Source organism: Podarcis liolepis (genome assembly GCF_965112155.1).
Source record: "Podarcis liolepis genome assembly, chromosome: 2".
In the NCBI taxonomy this organism is placed as follows: Eukaryota; Metazoa; Chordata; class Lepidosauria; order Squamata; family Lacertidae; genus Podarcis; species Podarcis liolepis.
The window spans coordinates 73,828,362-73,850,533 of NC_139555.1; the positions used below are offsets into that span (position 1 = coordinate 73,828,362).

General features: G+C 46.5%; 1 protein-coding gene across 3 annotated transcripts; it reads left to right on the top strand.

The window, feature by feature from the left end:
- The first annotated feature begins 26 nt into the window (after positions 1–26).
- On the top strand, positions 27–21,832 carry PARP3 (poly(ADP-ribose) polymerase family member 3). 3 transcript variants are annotated; one of them, XM_083488720.1, is made up of 11 exons: positions 27–168; positions 4,591–4,850; positions 5,628–5,753; positions 11,174–11,368; positions 13,386–13,521; positions 14,228–14,454; positions 17,427–17,594; positions 17,810–17,896; positions 19,054–19,231; positions 20,267–20,413; positions 20,522–21,832. In XM_083488720.1, exons 2-11 carry the CDS (start codon positions 4,650–4,652, stop codon positions 20,689–20,691), a joined length of 1,635 nt encoding a protein of 544 aa, XP_083344846.1. In that variant the 5' UTR covers positions 27–168; positions 4,591–4,649; the 3' UTR covers positions 20,692–21,832. The 3 variants fall into 3 exon arrangements, with proteins under 3 accessions (XP_083344846.1, XP_083344847.1, XP_083344848.1); XM_083488721.1 differs by lacking the exon at positions 27–168 and adding an exon at positions 513–657; XM_083488722.1 differs by lacking the exons at positions 27–168; positions 4,591–4,850; positions 5,628–5,753 and adding an exon at positions 10,113–10,327 and having other exon boundaries at positions 10,381–11,368.
- The last annotated feature ends 340 nt before the right edge of the window (positions 21,833–22,172 follow it).

Below are 22,172 nucleotides of genomic sequence, written 5' to 3' on the forward strand. Positions count from 1 at the left end.
GAGGAGGGGACGGCAAGCGAGGAAGAGGGAAAGCCCAAGCGGCAGATCTCGCCCTCCGACTTGCCCAAACTTGCCCTGCCACTTTGCCGGGCTTCTTTCTGCCGGCCCTCCGCGTCTAGGAGGACCACCGGGCTACCAAGAGCCGCTGCACCACCCACCTGCACCGCGGTGAGTTTTGCTACTCTGGGCAGGCGGGAGGTGGGGGGGGGGGGTTTGAGAAGTAAATAGCTGGGTGGAGGCGACTGGCCTTTTATCTTGTTTCTCTGATTCGTTCCCAAAGCGACAGTCGGGGAACGTGGAAAGAATCCGTAGCTGTCTATACTGGATCTGATTTCTTCGAATTAGAGAGAGGTGCAGTGTCCCAAAACAACGTAGAGCCTCTGTATCTTGATAACGGGGTACTGCGGATTCCTTTTAATCCGGGCTGGAACCTGCGCTGTAGTTGCGCCCTCGCTGGCGCTGATCCTAAGCGAGTACTTAACAGGGCTGTGCGCTTTTTGCTTTGACGCTCCGCAAGTTAATGGGTTGCTACCCATTTTTTAAAGGGGCGAATCCCCACACAACATCCTTTGAGTGTAAACACCTATTTGGTAAATTGGGGAAAGTGCTGATTCTTGCCACCTTGGTCTTCAGGAAGAAGGGCAGGAGAGAAATACAGTAAATAAATTATTCCCCCTTCCTCCCCCCACACATTATGTTCCGCATTATTAATACAGCCATACAGTATTGGTGGGCCAGGAAAAATTCTTGCATGGCTTGAAACCTTTGGCGAAATTATTTGCAAGTCTTCCAAAAGTTGTGCAGTTTGGAGACAACCTGTGAAAGCAGCCAATGGGCTGCCCATCTGTAGTATGATGCCAATATTGGCTCTTAATTGCCCCGCCCCATCCCCCCCAAAAAGACCATTTGCACTTTTCATTTGTGCATCAAGAGTGCATACTTTCCATCATCAGAGTATGTATGCTATACATTTTGCATACAGCAGGCTATGGATGATTGCTTACATGACTCAGAAGGTTTTTTCTCTCTGGTAAGATTTGATTGTTTTTTGTTTTTAAAATCTTTGCTTTGTGTGGTTTGGCTTGCTTGCTTGAGTGTGCTATTTATTCAGCAAGCCCCTTTCTGGACCAGAACTGTTGAGCTTGCTGTATGCTGTCAGCTGAGGGGGGTACCCCAGCCAGAAGGGTGGGGTATAAATAGTAAAAATTATTATTGTTGTGTAGACTGGTTTTACGGAGTCGGGAGGTGCAGATAACAAACAACCCTGCTATGAGGCAGCTATTTCTCTCAATTTTATGTTAAATAATACTAAAGAACAGGATTTTCTACTAGTTTTGCACTAAATTCCTCAGTTCAAGGTGCAAATCACTTTCTTAATTCAAGCAGGAGGAGGATACTAGCATGAAGGCAAAGGAAGTTGCCTCTGCCTCTTCATTAATATAGGTAGCAAAGCATAGAGGCAAGTCCAGTGATCCTGAAAGATAAGAACATTTGCATAATATTGATATGTCTACTTCTGTTTTTTGGTATCTCTATTGGTTTTGTAGTGAAACTACTGAATGTAAACATGGTTGAGTCCTAGCAGACTGTCTCCCGGAACACAATATGTAGATAGGCAGAGCCCTGGAGCATTGGCAGACTTTGAACAGTTTATTACTCAAATAATTTTGTTCTGAGTTCAAAGAGCACTAGTGTGTCTAGAGGACTGCTTGCTGGATATCATACATCCATCTGTTGTTAGCTGGTCTTATATTTCTGCCTCCAACCATGCTACATAGCAATGATGTTACATTTCAAAACCTTGCATCACTGTACCTGGCTTTTAGAAAACTTGTTTGTTTATTCCCCCGTCTTGTGGCTAAGCTCCCCACAGACCAATTGATAAGGGTCTGGGCAGACCATTTATGTTTTTCCTAACTGTTGTAGCAATTGTGATGCGCTGTGTTAGATGCTATATGGCTGTTTTTATTATTATTGCATTTTATTGTATTACAATTTGAATTTGGTAGAATTCAAATTGTAACATAACGTAAGAATAAAAAAGCCCCCAAAACACAGTTAAAAATCAATGTGATTATTTAGTGAGGTAGACGTGTTGTTTCTCTCATCATTAGCCACCAATTCATAGATGCTCCATGCACCACCTGACTGAAGCCCATGGACCATATTTTGGGAATTCCTGACTTGGTCCCTGCGCATGCTTTCTTGATGCCATCTGATCCCATCCACCATCTCGCCTGCTATTCTCTCTCACCTCCAGCAGATAATCAGTCTCTTTCTCTGACTCCTTCCTCTGCTGTATTCAAGCATTATCTCACCTGTTCTCAAACAGCATCCGTAGGTTCCCTTTCCTCTCCAAGTCTTACCTTCTGGCTATAATGCTTGCAAAATCCTTTATATTGTAGGCAAGTATACTGTTTCTAAGGCCTAGAAAAGACACTTTCCTCTTGTGCAATAAAGCTGTGACTTGTTAGTGAAAGCTGTGCACTGTTATTGAAATAGCATGAACATAACCGGTCACTTTCAGTTGTGACTCATTAGGAAAATATTCTGCTGCCATTGACTTCCAGTCAGCTGTATGCAAGTTAAAAGTTGGCTCCTTTCCTGTTCCTGGCATTGGATTAGCAAATCAGAATTTAAAACGCTTGGAGTAGCTGACAAACCTACAGGTGATGGGAAGCATAATAAGGTCCAGCCAAAGTTCCAGATTTCCCAAGGCTGATTTATTAACAGATTGATACAGTTAAAAACCTAAAAGGAAGATCTGCTGTCAAAGGAATAAAGGTCTGAACTAACAGGGTGATTAGGAAGGAGAGGGCTTGGGGCTGAGTCAGCTATGAAACCGGCATTTGGCTCTGATAGTTGTATGGCTGTTTGCCTAGGGTGTGGCCCTGTGGGCCTAGGACTAAAGACAACATGTTCATCCCTGTGGCACAATGGGTCAGTGCACCTGGCTGTTAACCCAAAGGTTTGCACTTCCCTCCACAGTGTTAGATTAGAATGCTGCTGCTGTTTCATACATAATCAATTTGCATGTTGAGCTTGTACATTTACATAATATTCTATGGCTGCGCACACACCATACATTTGAAGCATGCGCACTCCCCACACAGAGAATCCTGGGAACTGTAGTTTATCCCTCACAGAGTTACAATTCCCAGAGCTATGGTTCCCAGGATTTTTTAGGGGAAAGGTATGTGCTTTAAATATGCTTTACCAGTATGGTACGTACACAGCCTATATCAGGGGTCAGCAAACTTTTTCAGTCCACTGTCCCTCAGACCTTGTGGGGTGCCGGACTATTTTTTTTTGGGGGGGGGGAATGAATGAATTCCTATGCCCCACAAATAACTCAGAGATGCATTTTAAATAATAACCCAAATTCTGCTCATGTAAAAACACCAGGCAGGCCCCACAAATAACCCAGAGATGCATTTTAAATAAAAGAGCACATTCTACTCATGTAAAAACACACTGATTCCCAGACCACCTGCGGGCAGGATTTAGATGGCAGTTGGGCCGGATCTGGCCCCCAGGCCTTAGTTTGCCTACCATGGCTTATATCTATATGCAGCCTTTGCTAGATCTGAGCAGAGTGCACAGCCACACTCAGAATTCTCATATGTGGGAATGTCATCCAAATCTGGCAGGAAAGAAAAGCAGAAGTCTTTGGAGCTACATTATGCCAGCAGGAGCACACCTTGGGGTCTTGGTTGTTGTAATACCCAGCGGTGTGCTGTTGCCGCTAAGTCAGTCTTTCAGAAAGTCTGTGTTTTGCCAGAGTTTTATAGCAGAGCCTGATCTGTCGGCAGAAGGGAACGACCGTATTTTTTGCCCTATAGGGCGCACTTTTTCCCCTCCAAAAATGAAGGGAAAATGTGTGTGCCTCCTATGGGGCGAATGCCGGCTTTCGCTGAAGCCTGGAGAGTGAGAGGCATCAATGCCCACCGACCCCTCTCGCTCTCCAGGCTTCAGGAAGCTATCCGCAAGCCCAGGGGGAGTTCCCGCGGGCTCGCAAGGCTTGCGGGTGGCAGCCTGCAGCCCGGAGCACAGGGCGCCCTCCGGAGGACGCCCCGTACTTCGCGCAGGTGTCGGCAAGCCTTGCGCACCTGGGAGAACTCCCCCCGGGCGCGCAAGGCTTGCGGGCGGCAGCCTGGAGCACGGGGCGCCCTCCGGAGGACGCCCCCTGCTTCACGCAGGTGTCCGGAAGCCTTGCAAGCCCGGCGGGAGTAGCCGCCGGGCTCGCAAGGCTTGCGGATAGCAGCCTGTTCTGGGGGCTGGGGTCGGGGGAAGCTCGGGCTTCCCCCGCCCCAGCCCCGCGGCTGGGGGGGGGGGAATAATTTTTTTTATTCATTTCCCCCCCAAAAAACGAGGTGCATCCTATGGGCCAGTGCGTCCTATAGGGCGAAAAATATGGTACTCCAGTATTCCTTTATAAAATTTATTCAATGGTAATGCTTGAAGTAGACAAGTCCTCTCCCTGTTCTCACATAAATGAAATCACAGAGAAGGTCAGTGTGGGTCATTTAGGGACTGGTACTTCTAGTGACCTCCTGAGTCAAGAATTAACTGGCCTCCCTTTTTTTGCAGTTGAATAAGAGCAGCAGCCTGACTCCTTTGGGAAACAGGGTAAGGCTCTGGAGGGAACAATGCCGCCAAAGCGCAAGGCCCCTGCCCAAACCAGGGCAGCAGTCAAAGGCAAGAAAGTGAAACAGGAGCCGGAGCTAAAGGCTGAACCTGAAGAAGACAGTTTCCGCTCCACTGTGGAGGCACTGAAGGCAGCTCCCAAAGAGAAGTTCAAGGCCAAAATTGATTCTGCCTGTCAGCTGAGCGACGTTGATAACGCCAAGGTGAAAACAAAGCTCTGGCTGAAGTGTTCCCTATGCCCAGCATCCATTGGGGGGTGGGGAAGGGGTTATTCCCACTTTCAGCTGGCCCTGCAATGGGATAGTGTAGCATAATGGGAGTCCTCCTGTCTCTTGTGGGCACCTGTGGTAGGGCAGTGAAGGTCAAAGTTCACACTGAATCTTGAGGCTTCTCTCTTTTCCTGAAGCTTTTTTTTGCCTTCCTTTAGCAGGGCAGCCAGGGCTGCATGTCCCAAGTCAGGCATAGGCAAGCTCGGCCCTCCAGATGTTTTGAGACTACAGTTCCCATCATCCCTGACCACTGGTCCTGCTAGCTAGAGATCATGGGAGTTGTAGGCCAAAAACATCTGGAGGGCCGAGTTTGCCTTTGCCTGTCCCAAGTAGAGGAGGGGGGAAATTAATGAAACCAAAACTTGTCCCTGCCCCGCCCCGCCCCGCCAGAGCCTTATTAGGATTGGACAGTGTTCTGTCCTTCAAGACCCCTTCTGCCCATTTGTCTTCTGCATAGATCTTTTAGCAAAAACTACTAATCAAGGTGGGGATGCCATTGGGAGAGTCCAGCCAGACTTGGAATTTATCCTCTTGGATTCCGGCCTAGACTTTATTAGCACTTGGTATTTGTTAGTTCTTGCAATACTCTTTAAGTGCCAGGCTCTGATTGTCCTCCCGTTTTGCCAGATGTCAATCACAGGCTGGAATTTAGCCACACAGAGGTTGCTATGGGTGTCTTAGGGGCGTTCATGTTGCCTGTTATGATTTTAGATTCACGAGGACTACGACTGCATGCTGAACCAGACCAACATTGGCCACAATAACAACAAGTTCTACATCATCCAACTCATAGAACAGAATGGGAAGTACAGCTGTTGGAACCGCTGGGGCCGTGTGGTGAGTAGCTTGCCCTCAGGATGGCCCCTGCAGTTGTTCTTTTCTCAAAAATCTGTGGGGGTGGGGGTCTTCATCTCTGAGACTGACACAAATAATTATATACAGCTGTGGATAGTGATGCCTAGCACTGGAATAAAGGGAGAAAGATAGCCCAGACCTTAGCCAATTTAAAAGAAAGCTTTAACTGTTCCAGCAATGTTTCCTGAATGACAGTTTGCAGAGCCATAACACGTCCAGACCCTGTGTTCCTAGCCATATTTATTGCTTAATATTCCCCAGGTTGGTTAAAAGCTGCGAGGTGGCGGGCCTAGCATTAAGAAAGTCTGGAAAATACCATTCCTCATTGACCATTGAAACACGGGAGAGAGTGAGTCAAGAAAGTCGAATGAGCAGGAGTTGGAACTAAGGAAAGGAATAGTTTCACATACGTGACACCTAAGTGTTGGGGCCTCTGGGCACCATTTAAGTGGTACAAGATTCCCTGGGGTAAAGTGGCTATGGAGCTGAGATCATCCAGTTCTTATGCTGAAGCAAGCTGACTACTGCTGCTGCCATAAAACTGTTTACAAGGTTGTAAACACCTTTAGCCTGGTAATGTGGATTCTCGCTTCGCTTAGCCTAGAGCTGTTGGTATATCAGGCGCAGTGTTTCAGCGGACTTGCTACAGATAATGGTTTCACAAAATAATTGTCTTGGAGCAGTGTGTTACCACTTCAGGGTAATAGGTAGGATGGCCACAGTGTGCAGCTCTCTTGGTCTGCGGCTTCTGAGCATTTGCGATTGGGGGGGAGGAAACAAGCCTTTTTCCAATAGTAATAAAGTCCTGTGTTTCAGACCTTTGGTCTAATCCAGGTACGCTCTTCTAAAATGACTCCCTGTTAACTCTTGAGCCTGGAGTAGCCAAACAGGGTGCCCTCCAGATGCTGTTAAGACTACAAATCCCATCAGCCCCAGCAAGTGTGGCCCAAAGGTCAGAGATCATGAAAGCTGTAGCATAGTAGCATCTTGAGGACACCATGCTTTGGGCTAATGGCACTGCCACACATCTCTCACTTTTATTTGCCCTGCTTTCTTAATATTGCAAACCATTTTAAATTAACAAGGCGAAACACCATGGGCGTAGCCAGATTTATGTTTCAGGGGGGCAGAATTGAGCTACTTGTGTTGTGATTGGTCACTTAAGTATTTTTTTTTTATTATTTACTTGATTTGAGGGGAAGCTGTCCCCTGGCTATGCCCTTGTGGAACACAGAACAGCAGCAGTCACTTGATGTCAGAGGTGACCTGCAAGCCTGACTAGGCCCAGGGGGCCGTTTTAACCCAAACTGTGAAGAGGCAAAAGCGTTACTGTGAAGGAACGACTGGGAGCTTAAGCATACTTCCCGTCCAGAGCTCGCTGGTGCAGCTCCTGGTGCTCTCGGCTCAAATAAGCTTGTGGACACTCAGAGCGATCCCCCTGAAGTCTGTTTTGCAAGCTGTTTGCGTTTATTCTAGTAAGAGGCCAGTGACCTTGGAGAATCAACGCGAGGCAATTGTTGTTTGCTTCTTCCGGACCTGTGTTGCAATGGCAAAATTGCACAAGTTCATTCTTCAGTTATCTATTAAAATTAGACATGAGCTTGCAGTAAACTAATCGATACAGAGAACATTGAGACAATGTGCTCTTGAGAAAGAAATGTTTACAGCTTATGTTGATGAGGTTGTTGTTGTTAAATTGCAACGTAATTCAGCAGTTGAGATTTCCTAACAGCCGTGGGTGCAATCCCACACACGTCTTTTCAGAAGTCCCTTTGGATCAAGTGGGTCTTTAGTGGGTGTCTGACTGCAGCCTTAATTAATTTTCTCAGTAGAACTCCTAGGACGTATCCCGGTTCCTGGGACATGTCCCAGTTCCCCAAGCTGGAATTTTGTAACCAGGGCAATAGTGTTTGTTGAAGCTATAGGCAGAGATGGGAGACCTCAGAGTGTCCAGGTTTGCTAAACTGCAGCTCCTGTCCTCCCTGACAACCTATTGGGAGTTGGGATCCAGCGTTTTCTGCTGTGGGGGGATCTCTTTTAAGGAACATTGGGTGGTATTCTACTAAGAGAGACTCAGAGCTGACCCCTTGAGATTAATGAACGTGACTAAGTTAGGACCATTAATTTCAAGACGTCTTCTCTGAATAAAACTTTCAGCTGTGTGTCCAGCTTAAAGCAGCCTTTTACTGTAACCTGTGAGGCAGCCATAAATGCAAGCTGATTAAGTTTGTCTTGACCTGATGTGCCCCCTTGGGTGAAACCCTCTTTATGTCAGGCCTTTAGACTCAAGTTTTATTTGCCTACCTGACCGTTGAGGGTGTGGGTGGCTAGGATTGTTCTCTCCCAGTTGTCTTTTCCTCCTCCAAGGCTCAAGTTTCAAAAAGCGTTTATTCCTGGGATTAGGTTATCATAACTTGGCAGGGACTCTGTGCTTGAGAACCTGGAGTGGGAGCTCTACTGAGTCATCCATCACAATAGGCTCTTCCCCACCACCCTTTTGCTAATTTTCACCACATGTCGTCCTCCCCTCTTGCTTTGTTTGCATACCAAATACACTCTACAGTGACTGCTACATAGAGACACGCTCCCCCCCCCCCCCAATCCTTGGGCTTTTAGGCAGAAACACAAAACATACTTCTCTGGAGACCAAGGTAAGGAGCTGAAGTTATTAGCTAGCTTTCTCTTATTCCAGAGGCTAATAGCTCTGATAGGCCCAATGCAGTTCTTCAGAGAACGCAAATACATGTCTATGTATTCCAGAGTGGTCCGTCTATTCTTTAGCTGGGGTGGTGGGGAAGGAAAAAGATGTTAGGTAAAATCCCTATAAGTTGATGCTAGGAAGAAATCTCATGGCTGCTGTCAAGGAGCATCCAAGCCAAAAGAAACCCCTTCTGAATAATTTGGCATAAATAGAGATGGCAAACAGAAACTAACAATAGCTTTAACTTTCCGTACTCGCTGTAGCTGATGTTATAGTAGCATGGCTGCAACCTTCTCCATGAGGAGCAGATGAACAAACCAGCTAACTTAGCTGCTCCTGTGGTTTTAGCAGTTGCCGATTAGAGCAATTAGATGCATTTCCCCCCATGCTATTTTTATAGTCTATCTGCGTAAGGCTTATACAAATTGCTTCCCTACTTTAGCTTAAGACCAAGCAATAAAGGAATTCCTTTTGCTCCATCCTAATTCATTGGCAGTGCCCCAGTCAACCTCAGTGCTTGCAGCTCAGCTTCTTTTGTCCCTGGAATCTGGATTTTCAGCAACTGTGACTTTTTGTGTTTCCTAGCTTTCCCATCTCTCTCTGCTTGTTTGCCACCATCATTTATATGTATGATTCATCATTCCAGCCTCATAGTCAATCAGAAGGACAGTAGAAGCCAACTCCAGACACAGGCACACTGTAAATTTAGGTTTGCACAATGAAAGTGGATTCAAGTGCTCAGGTGCAACAAAACCACTTTTTAAACAATATAAATAAAGATATATAGATGTCTTTTGCAGTTAGGAAAGTGACAGGGAAATGCACTATAAAGTGTTGGATCAGAAGGATTTGTTTGCAAGCAAATTGAGATGAATGCTCAATAAACAGGTTGTCTGGAGGAGTCCACAGTTTTGCTAAGTTAGTTTAGTTTCCTGTGTTGACCTGTTGCACCTTCTACGACCTTTTGAGTCCCCTGGCCAGAACTGCCTCCATAAACAGATGACAAAGGTAAAGGAACCCCTAACCATTAGGTCCAGTCGTGTCCGACTCTGGGGTTGCGGTGCTCATCTTGCTTTATTGGCTGAGGGAGCCAGCGTACAGCTTCCGGGTCATGTGGCCAGCATGACTAAGCCACTTCTGGCGAACCAGAGCAGCACATGGAAACGCCATTTACCTTCCCGCTGGAGCGGTACCTATTTATCTACTTGCACTTTGACGTGCTTTCGAACTGCTAGGTTGGTAGGAGCAGGGTCCAAGCAACGGGAGTGTACCCCGTCACGGGGATTCAAACCGCCGACCTTCTGATTGGCAAGTCCTAGGCTCTGTGGTTTAACCCACAGCGCCACCCACATCCCTTGTAAACAGATGACAAGCATTCTATAAAAACTAATACAAAATTTCCTTTACAGTGGGGAAAAAATGTGTATAAAATATTTAAAGAGGAACAATATGTACAGCTGTTTACATACCCTTGCTAAAAACTTGAAAGCCAAGCTGATTAGAGGACCTGGTGCAAGAAGAATATACGTCTCTAGGAGGTTCATCCCAAACCTTGCAGAACAGTGCAAATCAGTAGGATAATTTTATCGTCATATGCCTTTGCTTTTGTTGGAGAGAGTTTCCAATATTTAGGAATAGAATCTGATCTGAGAAAATTCCAGGCAAAATGAGAAAGGAAGAAGGAGTGGGGAGAGAAAAAAGAAATATAGAATTAGGCACATGTTATTAGCTACGTCACTAAAACTTTTATGAGAATCTTGAGGTGCTTTAAGAAATAGAGGTAACAGGAAAAATAGAGAATGATTTTATCTACTCTGCAAGTCTCTTGCAGTGCACCAGGGTAATCATAAACAATGTCTACTCAGGAGTGAGTCCCAATGAGTACAATAGGGCTTGCACCTAGGTAAGTGGCTAGAAGATGGCAGCCTCAAATGCTAAAATGGCTCTTGGGCAGTATTTTTCTCTCTCTTTGTAAAAGCATCTCTGAGACACCCAGGTGATAAATCTGTGTGCCTCCAGACTCCAGCTGCTAATGACCTAAATTGAGTTTCCACTCTGGAGGCACTTTATATTTATTACAATTCATCGTTGCTCAGACATCAAGAGAAGTCACTGCTGGATTATTTTCACCTTTCTAAAATATGCTGCACTTACAGAAGGTGGGGGAGGGGGAGGATTAAACACCCTAAGACTGGGAGCAAAGAATGCAAATGGGACTAAGTGGGCAAGGAAATCTACCTCCACTTCAGAGTGGAGATTAAGGACTTCAGGGAACCGTTGTGTACAACAGAGAAGCCTGCACCAGAGACTCACTGTGTGTGCAATTGGCAGGCTATCTGTTTCCTCTGGGAAGGGCTGAAGCTTGGTGGAAGAACATGTATCAAAGGCTGGATTGGTGGATTGTGCTTTCTACAAAGAGGTTGTGGTCCCTCTAGAACCTACATATGCCAGCAGACAATATGATGCAAGATGTCCTTCTAAAGTGTACAATTGCATGCAAGGACATGTCCCCCTCTATAGGTTACCCTACTTTGTGGAAGGTATGAGCATTCCTGCCTGTGAGGATGGCCGTGTCCTTGCCCATCCTTTCCTGCCCTTCTTTCATTGCAGGACTAAGAAAGAAGCACAAGATACGTGGGAGAAGATGCAGAAGATTCTGTCTCTTGCTGATGTGTGTTTCCTTTCCTCTCGTTGCTCGCAGGGAGAAGTAGGGCAGTCAAAACTCAACGCCTTTCCATCCTTGGAGGCGGCCAAGAAGGATTTTGAGAAGAAATTTCGGGATAAGACCAAGAACAGCTGGGGTGACCGGGAGAACTTTGTGGCTCACGATGGCAAGTACACCTTGATTGAGGTGCAACATGCAGATGATGAAGACGAGCAGGAGGTGACTGTGAAGGTACTGAGCCAAGGAATACACTGGGAGCAGACTGGCACACTGGGGAGAGGCATAAGTCAGTGCAAAACAGCAGAAACAAACAAAGCCTAATTGCAAACAGTCTAGACTAATACATTTAAAATTAGGTTAGTTGATTTGTTGGCAGTGCAATCCGACTTGCAAGAGAGTCCTGTTGAATTGAATGCAACTTCTCTGTAAGCATACCTAAGATTGCACGGTAATTCACTATGGTAAAATAAGTAACAGATTAATCAAACTAAAAAATAGTGGTCCAGTGCTTCTTTATCAGTCGTCCCAATACTTTGGCACACTGTGTCCAGAACACGCTAAGCCCAGGAGTGGGTTTACTTCTTATTCATTACTGTCCATATGGTTTTTTGGTTGTTTCAGAACATATGGTGCTGTGGACATTTTGAAATGAAAGCACAAAGTTCAGGGAAGAGACCTGGGATGTGTCTGGGAGAATCTGGTCCCTGTCCTTGCATACCCATACACACACCATAGCTTTGGCCCAAGGACCAATGGGAGGCCTCATTTGGAGAGCCAGATGGTTGATCCCTGGGCATTATAGCACCAGGCACCTCCTGTGGGCCGACCAGTGACTGAAGGAGTTTAGCATAGCATTAAGCATCTCTGCTTGCCTGATTGAATTATCTTCCCTTTCCTCTTTCTCACCCACTGTTCCAGTGGTTCCTCTGATGCCCACCAGACCCAGGGGTGCCGGGGGAGGGAAGGAGGTGGAAAGCCCCATTGCGCTAGCGAAAGTACATGGGTGTGCTTCAACTGGCAGGACTACTTAGCTGAATCTGGCGCTGAGAGTACCAGATGTGTTCTGCTGGTGTGCCTGCGCAGCCCCAACCGAGTTGCCATTCTGTCTCTGCCCCACACCATTAGTAAGCGGCAGCAATGCTGTCAGTAGCGGGGCAGAGCAGCAGCACCTGGTTAAGGCTGTGTGCGATCTTCGATCACCAATCCAGTCCTCGCAAAGTTATCCTAGCAGCCTAATCACAGTCTATCTCCCAGTTATCAGTGATTTAGAGGACTCCTGCAGGTTTTCAAGGTCTGTGTGAGTTAGAGAACACGGACAAGCTCTTGTAGTGAACTGTGTCAGGGTTGGTGGAGTTAATGGAAGTCACTTAGCGTTTCCATGTGCTCAAGGGTGCTTGCTTAAGTCCTGTTATTTTGAAAGAAGAAGAAGAGGAGTTTGGATTTGATATCCCGCCTTTCACTCCCCTTCAGGAGTCTCAAAGCGGCTAACATTCTCCTTTCCCTTCCTCCCCCACAACAAACACTCTGTGAGGTGAGTGGGGCTGAGAGACTTCAAAGAAGTGTGACTGGCCCAAGGTCACCCAGCAGCTGCATGTGGAGGAGCGGGGACGCGAACCCGGTTCCCCAAATTACGTGACTACCGCTCTTAACCACTACACCACACTGGAAAGGTGCTATCAGGTGCTGTTGCGGTTGCTTGAGAGTAACCAGGCAGGACTCCGACCTGCGTTTTACAGGCTTTATTTTGGTGCAAACTATTTACAGTGAAGAGCCCCAAAACTTATGTCTGGCTCAATTGCTAGCAGAATCAGGGAGTGGTCTTTTTTTGTACCTCCCCCAGCATAAAAGTTTTGTTACCCCCCAAACGTCTATGCCCCTCTCTGCATCTCAGACTACTGTGCAGAATGGGCGATGGCAAGGACATGCTTCCCTCCTCTCCGGCTTGTTCAGGAGCGGTGTTAAGGCTCTTACTAGCATTCTCTGGTCCTTGCACCTCTTCCCCACTGGAGGTGGGGCTTTCCTCCTCCCTGGAAGAGGAACTGCTTCGCAAGATTTTCGGAGGCTCCCTGTAACACAACTGCCCTTCTGTTTCTCCCCCCTGTGCCGATGGCAGTTCCCTGACAGGTGTTCACTGCCAGGTAAAAGCTTGTGTGTCCTACTGTGAATCTAAGGGTGAAGTCCAGCCCCACTAGAAGAAGCTGGTTTGTGTGTATATCCAGTCCCAGGTTGGTTCTTTCCTGTTTCCAAGGTGGACAGTGTAGATGGAGTGAAGCTATCCAAGCAAAGGATACGGCCCTGCACCTTGGACAAGCCTACTCAGGAGCTGGTCTCCCTCATCTTCAGCAACGACATGTTTAACGATGCCATGCAGACCATGAATTTAGGTAAAGGGTCAAGAGATCTTTTGATGGGGGGTTGGGTTGTTGTTGTTGTTTGCTTTGCCGCAGGTGGGAGAAGCACCCAATGGCTTCAAGTTACAAGAAAGGAGAGTCCGACTAAACATTCGAAAAACTTTCTGACTGTAAGAGCTGTTGGGCAGTGGAACAGACTCCCATGAGAGACGGTGGACTGTCCTTCCTTGGAGGTTTTTAAACAGTGGTTGGATGGCCACCTGTCATGGATGCTTTAGCTGAGATTCCTGCATTGCAGGGTCTAGATGACCCTGGAGTCTCTCCCAACTCTATGATAGCTCCATCTTGCCTGCTCTTGGCATCAAACATACGTTATCTGTTTATTGTGGTTTGCTATCCATTTGGCTAATAGGGAAAGCTGGTATATATAGTTGTAACAACATCAAGCTAAACCAATAAGTGAGAGAAAACTCGGTTATGGGGAGGAGGGAGAGGGAAAGGTCACCTGTACTGGTGAGATTTGATTCTTTGGTCCTTGGTCACAAATGAAGACCAACCTGGGAAGAGCAGAAAGTGGTTCAATTATATAGTGAAAAGGGGCATGAATTGAACTAAGTAGTGGTGTTCTGATCCGGGTGGTTTCAGCTACTAATTTGTAGGATTCTTGGAAGTCCACAGAGTTGTTACACTGATCTCTGCCAAACCTCCTCATGTCACCCTTTTTAATCCCCTTTCCTAGATGTGAAGAAGATGCCCCTGGGGAAACTGAGCAAGCAGCAAATTGCCAAAGGCTTTGAAGCTCTGGAGGCCATTGAGACAGCACTGCAGAAGCAGCCGCCTTCGCAGAAGCAGCTGGAGGAGCTCTCCTCTCGCTTCTACACCATCATCCCCCACAACTTTGGCCGGGCTCGGCCTCCACTCATCAGCACTCAGGAGGTTGTCCAAGCCAAGAAGGACATGCTGCTGGTAAGGAGCTCTGAGTACTGGGCCAATCCCAGTACTGAATAACTGCAGCTCCCCTGGGTTTCAGATGGGAACATTCCCAACCCTACCTGGAGATCCAACCAGGGACCTTCTGCATGGAGGTCCATCTGCATGGAAGGCGATGTTCTACCATTAAGCCATAGCCTTACCTGCAAACAATGGAAACACAGTAGCTGCCTTATGCGAAGTCAGACCTTTTGTCCATGTAGCTCCGTGTTGTCTACACTGATTGACAGCAGCTCCCTGTGATGGACTATCTGCATGCAGCTGTTCTGCCAACAAGCTGCTGCCTTTCAAAACTGAAGGGTATAATCTTGAGAACTAACAAAACAAAAAGGCTAATAACTCCGGTCCAGTTATGATTTTGCACTATATATATTTTTTTTAAAAATAAAATTTTTATTAGGGTTTTCTCATTTTTTTTTAGACAAACACAAAAAACATAAACATACACATCGACACTACACACAAATAACACGTATAATTTTAAAACCTTATTTTCTTAACCACTTTCCCGGACTTCCCCCACCTCCCCTTCTTGCATCCCAATTCCAAAAATTTAGCTCAGCAAGTTCTTTATACCCAAATTATCCCTTATTGATATTTTACTTAATTCATCTTAGTTAGCCAATTTTAAACTTCTAAACCTCATTTTAATACTCAACATTAACCCATTTTTCTAAGGTCGACCCAAGTTCCCTTTCACGAGGTTCCCAATTATTAAAATAGTTACAAAACAACCTGTCAAATGAAAACATATAATTGTACCCCTTTGGATTCCAAAGCTTTCCCCCCCCCTCCCCCAGTTTCGATCCATCCCCAGAAATTGTCCTTCAGTCTGTCAGTTCTCAGCCTGGATCTATCACGTCCGAGGCCCTTAAATCTCTCTCGGTCCCTTTCAGCCGGTTTTGTTGACAGTCCTTTATGTTGAACATCAGATCTCGGAGCATCTTTGACCCAGTAGGATCTATGTTTTTTCCAACCAGACCTCCATATTCAAAGAAAGTGTCCAGGTCCTGCTTTTTACTCTTTCTAAGTCCAAGTGTCCCAAATGTCCCAAACATTCCAGTTTTCACCTTGATCAAATTTGTAATCCATAGGTCTTCCGGACTCCCCATAGGGAAAAATCCCCAATCTTCATTCTCCATTTCGAACCAAAATTTCGACATCCAAACCTTGCTTTCCTTATATTCCAACTTAACAGGCCTCTGGTTGTCCTTTTTCACTTGCAGCATTTCCGCTCCTCCTTCGCATTCCTCCAAAACAGCACATGTATCTTCCTTTCCAGCTGCAGATTTTTCTTGAGTCAAGTCCTTAACCGCTTCCGCAGATTTGTTTATTTTAAGGTTCAAGGTTGTAAGATTTGTAGCCATAACATCACTCTGCTCTTGCAGCTTTCCCAGGAAATGAAACACCCTATCCAACTCTGCCTGTATTTTTCCATCTGCAGCCATTGTAATATCTCAGAACCCCCTCTAGAGGGATTCTGGTTACTAAGTGTTCTTTCTCCAACAATCAGGTTATTGTTCTTATTTCCTCTCTAATTTCAAAAACTTACAGTCAAATGTAACAAAAATAACCGGCACAAGTAGCAAAAAATAGAATTTCCTGACTTTGACAGCTCATTTGACAGCTGTCAAACTCTGTAAATATCTTCTACAGGCTCTCTCACGGATCGCTCCCGGATCCGGGGGGGGGGGTACACTTCAAAGTTCAGTTCTAATCCTCCAGTAATAAACTTATATATCCAAGTTGTGAAATTAAAAAGTTTTGTCTCAAAGAGAGGAAGACAGTCTCTCGACCTTAGTTATCTAATTCTTGCTTTAAATTGTCTGCAAGGGGGGGGGGGAGGCGGACTTCCTTTTGGCACCTCCCCCGGTCGTACCGAATTCAATTGAAAGAGATTTTTAATTCCAATTTCCGTATTACTCACGGGTTGTTACTTTTTGTAGTCCAAATGATCAAGGAAAGAAGTCAGCGCTCTCCAGCCATGGCTTGCGGCTTCACTCCGTGGAAGAAGCGGTCTACTCACAGCACCACGCCGCTCTCCGCCACCCGCTCTGAAGCCTTTAAAAAGGCTTCTTTGCAAGTCGGAGGGGGCGCAAATGGTGCCTGCCGAGTCACCAAGTCCACAGGCTTCTGCGCCTGTGGTTTCTGAGGGTCCCCGCGTCGCCGCAGCGGCAGGACCCCTCTTCCACCGAGCCGATTCCCTCCGGAATCGCGCTAACCAGGAAGTCCATGATTTTGCACTATAAGCCCTCGGTACCCAAAATGGCTGCTTAGTGGGTGCAGCCTTCAGGGTTAATAATTGCTTCCACTCTTGAGTTCAAGAGTCTCTCTTTCTTCATTTCATTTCATTTGTTACATTTCTATGTGGCTTTTCACTCACACAAATGACAAAGCAGCTCACAAACAATAAACAGCAATAACATAATAGAACATCGCAATTAAAACATAAATCATATAAAATAATTAACAAATCATCAGTAAAGCAATTAGAAATCATCTGTAAAACAACCACCTTCTATAACACTATTAACAAAGCAATTCAAACAAAGCCAAACAGCACAACCACAAGTCATATTGTAAGATTCACAAAGCACTACAGCGTTCATAATCTACAAAACAATATTAACATTAGCAAACTAACAACCAAAAACAAAGAAACACTATTGAATTTTCTCTCTCATTCTCTCTCTCTCTCTCTCTCTCTCACACACACACACACACCACCCCCAATAGCAATATTGAAAACATATGAAAAACCTTAACCTTCCCCCCTTTTGATTTCAAGCTAGAGCACAAATGAGATTTCCCTAGCTGAAATAGGCTACCAATAGCACAGTCCTAGATATGTTTACTTGGAAGTGAGGCTCACATAGGATGGCAGTGTAAGTGTCAAATTGCTCCTCCCACCACCAGTGTTTGTGAAGATTGTTTCCCTTTCCTGATAGGTACTGGCTGATATTGAACTTGCCCAGAGTATGCAGGCCCAGAAGAAGAAGGAAGAGGAAGAAGAGGAGGAAATGAAGGTGGAAGAGGTCCCACATCCAGTGGACAAGGACTATGGGCTCTTAAAGTGCGAACTCACCCTGGTAGACCCATCATCGGAGGATTATAAGGTAGGGTGACCCTACAGGAAGCTTCCCAGTCTGGTTGCTGTGGTACAGTAGGGTACTATGCATGTCCCTGTGTTGGAAGCCCAGGACCTCTGAAAAGTGGGGACAGCATGCAGGGGGGAAATGTTGATCCTCTGCACTTTCCATTTTCCTCTGTCTGCCTCAGTGCTTTAATGATCACTTTCCTCTTCTGCTTCTCTCCTGCTCCCTGCAATTAGCTGATTGTAAACTACGTAGAGAAGACAGGCTGCACTTATCGGAAGCTTCAAGTCCTGAACATCTGGAAGGTGAACAGAGAGGGTGAGGTAAGGTCTACTAGCAGGGCCCCTTCCCTTCTGTTAACTGACTGTGTGTACTTCTGCCAGTTGCCTGAAATTGGCTTCTGTCTTTGAGCAAAACCACCCAGAGCATCTCACTTTGCAGCTGCCTCTGGCACCAGACAGAATAGACCTAGGAGCATAGCAACAAGGAAAGGCCCTGAATGGCGGTTCCTGGCTTATTCTCCTTTGGTTCCAGCAGTGCCAGGGTCCCTTGTGGAACATAGGAAGCTGCCTGAAATGGAGCCCTTTGAGCTCAGAATTCCAGCACTGGCTGGCAGCGTCTCTCGAGTTTTAGGCAGGGGTCTCTATGGGACCTTTTACATGCAAAGCATGGGCTCTCCTACTGAGCCTCAGCCCTTCCCCCATTGTGCTGGTCGGCACCCCTTGGCATCCGTCGGTCTGTATAGCAGCAGGGCCCATAATGAACCTAGCAGCTGCTTTTGTGTAAAGAGCTACAGCCCTCTGTTAGTGGCCAGGTATCACTCACAGCACTGCGGGTGCCAGCCTAAGCAGACCAATGCTGTCTAGAGAACTTGTATGTTGTGGGGCAGTGCCCAAATGTTGTCAGTGGTGCTGGAGGTGCTCTTGGGATGTAGTTGAGAAAAGGCAGCTTTGGATTCCCAAGACCCAGAGTGGCTGCATGGGGGCAGAAGAGACCAGAGGCCCTCTAGGCCAGCTACAACCCCAAAGGAGGACTCTTTGCCTCTTAACACAGCTGTAGATTGTCACTGTAGATCAGGAATGGGGAAACTCAGGTCAGGAGGAAGCGGGGGGACGTGGCTCTCCAGGCCTCACTATCTGACCCCAATTTATGCGAGTGAAAATGCAACCAGCAACTGAAGGAGAAAGCGTCTTCCCCACTTCCTTTTTCTGTAAAGGTGTCTCCTCTGGTAGGCAGTAGGTTGGTGTTGGAAGGGAGTGGGGAAGAGGACACGTTCTCACTAGTTCATGCTCCATAGGCACCCTGCTACACGTGGCTGACTAGTCACAGTTCAGCTTTTTGGTGTGTGCAAGCCATGCTCGGTGCTCCTAACAGAAGGCTTATCTTGCTCCCCTTAAGCATAAAATTGCACCCGTCACATGGAGGGGAGAGCTCTGCTTGCTGAACTTCTTTTTCTATCCCCACCCCATTCTGCTAACAGGGCAACCGTTTCAAGGCTCACGGCCACCTGGAGAACAGGCGACTGCTTTGGCACGGCACCAACGTGGCTGTCATTGCAGCCATCCTGAAGAGTGGTCTACGCATCATGCCGCACTCCGGCGGGCGTGTGGGCAAGGGCCTCTACTTTGCATCGGAGAACAGTAAATCGGCAGGATATGGTGAGGCAACCAACACTCTGTGCTCCCTTTGGGCTGCAAGGGCTGCCTCCCCTCCTGTTCTTTCCACCGTTTTCTCAGTGGTTTGCTGCCTTTCTCTGCTTCTGATGCTTCTCTGGTCTTAATAGTGGCAGGGCAGAAGGCAGGTTCATACCTGGTCCATGTTGACATGCTTTTAAAAGCTGCCACTGCTACTTTTCGCGTATATAGATACAGATATGAGAAAGGGAGGTAAAACTGAAAAGTGTGCATTTATATGCCTGTATTTAACTATTTCCATTAAGTGATCCTGGCTATGTCCCTTCTGGCGCTTTCCACAAGCACTTAGGTCTTTTGTAACCTTGTAAACTGGAAATGAACCTTAGAGGCTTCTAGCACCAATTGGGTGAATGTACACCATGGTGGTCTTTGGCTTTGCTCTAGCAGAAAGCACATCCTCTTCCAGAAGCAGGGCATCCCATTTTTTTGCCAATCCATACTACTTGGATAAGACCACCCCAGCCCACTGAAAAAAGTGCTTTTGAAAGTTATGGGACAGTCCAGAACAGTATGGGATGTGGCGCAGCAGGCTGCTAGCAACTTTTATCCTGCTGAAGATCTAGGACGTGTGCATGTCTATTTGGACCAATGCAGAGTATTAGTGCACTAGCCATTCCTTCCTCATAGAAGTTGGAGACGTCCAAATTAGCAGCCCCAGTTTGAAAGAGCAGCTTCTTTGCTTTCATCCTACGCCATTCAGGAGGATGAAAGCTGTGGTTGCATTTTTGAAGAGGATATTGGCAATGCCATCTGAAAACAATACTATCCATGATGGGATCTGTCTGTCCTGTTCAGCAGAGGTTATTAATTTTTTTTTTTTGAAAGCTGGAATATGTTCGTGATATATTCATCCTCCTACTTTCCTAATCCCACTGGATTTGTGGGCCTATGTGAAGCAGAGCACAGGGAAGGATACGGTACGGTGTATGTGACTCGAGCAGGGTACCTGCTGTCCAACACTTTAACCACTGGGGCCTCTTTTTCCTTCCTCCCCCACAGTTGGCACCACCTCCAATAGGGTGGGGATTATGTTCCTGAACGAGGTGGCCCTTGGCAAAGAGCATCACATCACCCAAGATGACTGTTCGCTCCGCAAGCCCCCAGACGGTTATGACAGTGTCGTGGCCCGCGGCGTGACTGAGCCAGGTAAGCCTGAAGGTTGGAAAGAAACAGTGGTGATGTTTTGCAGCCTTTTAATCGTATGCTAACCTCCCTCTCGCTCTCTTTCTTTCTGGCTTGCTGTGCTATCCCCAGACCCTGCGCAGGATAAAGAGATAATCCTGGATGGGAAAAAAGTGCTGGTATCCCAAGGAAAGCCTGTTCCTATGGCTAAGTACAAGAGCTCCTGCTTCTCCCAGAGCGAGTACCTGATCTACCAGGAGAGTCAGTGCCGCATTCGCTACCTTATTCAGCTCCGCTTCTGAGGCGTTTCTCAAGCGGCTCGCCTGCTGGGCCCCACCTATGCTGCAAGGAGGTCCTCGTCTGCCTAGCACTGAACAGGCACCTGACTGTGATATGGCAGTCTGCAGTCAGACTGCCTTGGTGTAGCCAGCCATGTTTGTCAGCTCTTAGTGGTTCACTCAGGAATTCTGGGGTCCCAGCTGGGCTGAGGAAAGCAGAACCTCTCTCCAAGTTCGTTTTAGGACTGTGTTAGGCTCCGTAATACCGATGAAAGTCTGACAAGGGGAAGACATCCAAATGCTGACAAGTGGCACCTCCTCCTTTCAGAGCGCTTTAAGGCCTGTAAATAAAAGAATGTATGTTAAGCCCACCTAATGTCTTTCCTTCCCTGTTACTGTCTACCTGGGCACATAGCTAATATCCACGTATATGGCCCACCCACTGTAGAAGTCAAGGTACACAGGGAGGCTAAATGAAGAAAAGGAATCTCTGAAGGCTGTGACTGGGTTCAAACGTCGCATGCTCAGACATGAACACAGTTACACACCACTGCACTAAGTGTCCTAAACCAGGCATGGCTAAACTTGGCCCTCCAGCTGTTTTGGGACTACAATTCCCATCATCCCTGACCACTGGTTCTGTTATCTAGGGATGATGGGAGTTGTAGTCCCAAAACAGCTGGAGGGCCAAGTTTGGCCATGCCTGTGACCTAAACCCACTGTAGTCACATCTTCCGCTAAGTAATCCAGTAGAATTTGTATGATATGCTGCTGAGTCATACTGAAATGTTGTATTCCTTTGTGCGTTCCCTGAGGTAAATGGGTTGTCGCACATCTGGCAAAGTGCAAATGGGCGGGGGGAATATAGGGTGGGTTTTTGTTGTTGTTTCCTCCATGTGGTCAAGGAACTGCTACTGCATTTACTTTATTTAAAATATTTCAACCCACCTGCCGTCGCAATGCAATGCCGCACCGAAAAGCAATAATGGAAAATACGAACGGGAAAATTAAAGGAGAGGATAAAACCCACCCCAGGAGCAGCAGCAACAACAATAATAATAATAATCAAAATCCAGCCAGGCAATCAATCCCCTTTAAAAGGCCTGTTTGAATAGGTGGGTTTTCACTGTGCATAAGGGCAATAAAAGAGAATGTTTGCACCAGAGACTCTGCAGCCACTGTGCACTTTCTGTTTCCATTTGTCCTCGGGAAAACTTAAGGAAGATCTCCAGCTTGAATTTCTCTGTTGATTGAACTAAGGTGTGGTTTACTTATTTTTTATTAGCCTCATACATGGCATTGCTTGAGAATTCTAAGAAACAAACCAAAAAATCAGTTCACACATTCATCTTGACCCAAAATTGTGTCCAATGGTACCTTTTTCTTACTTTGGAGTTTTTGTTTTTAATTTAAATGCAATACATTAAAAAGTGAGCTTTTTGAAATAAAAACAGAGGGTATAGAGTATCACTATCTTAATTGTTAACAATTACAATTTTTAAGCT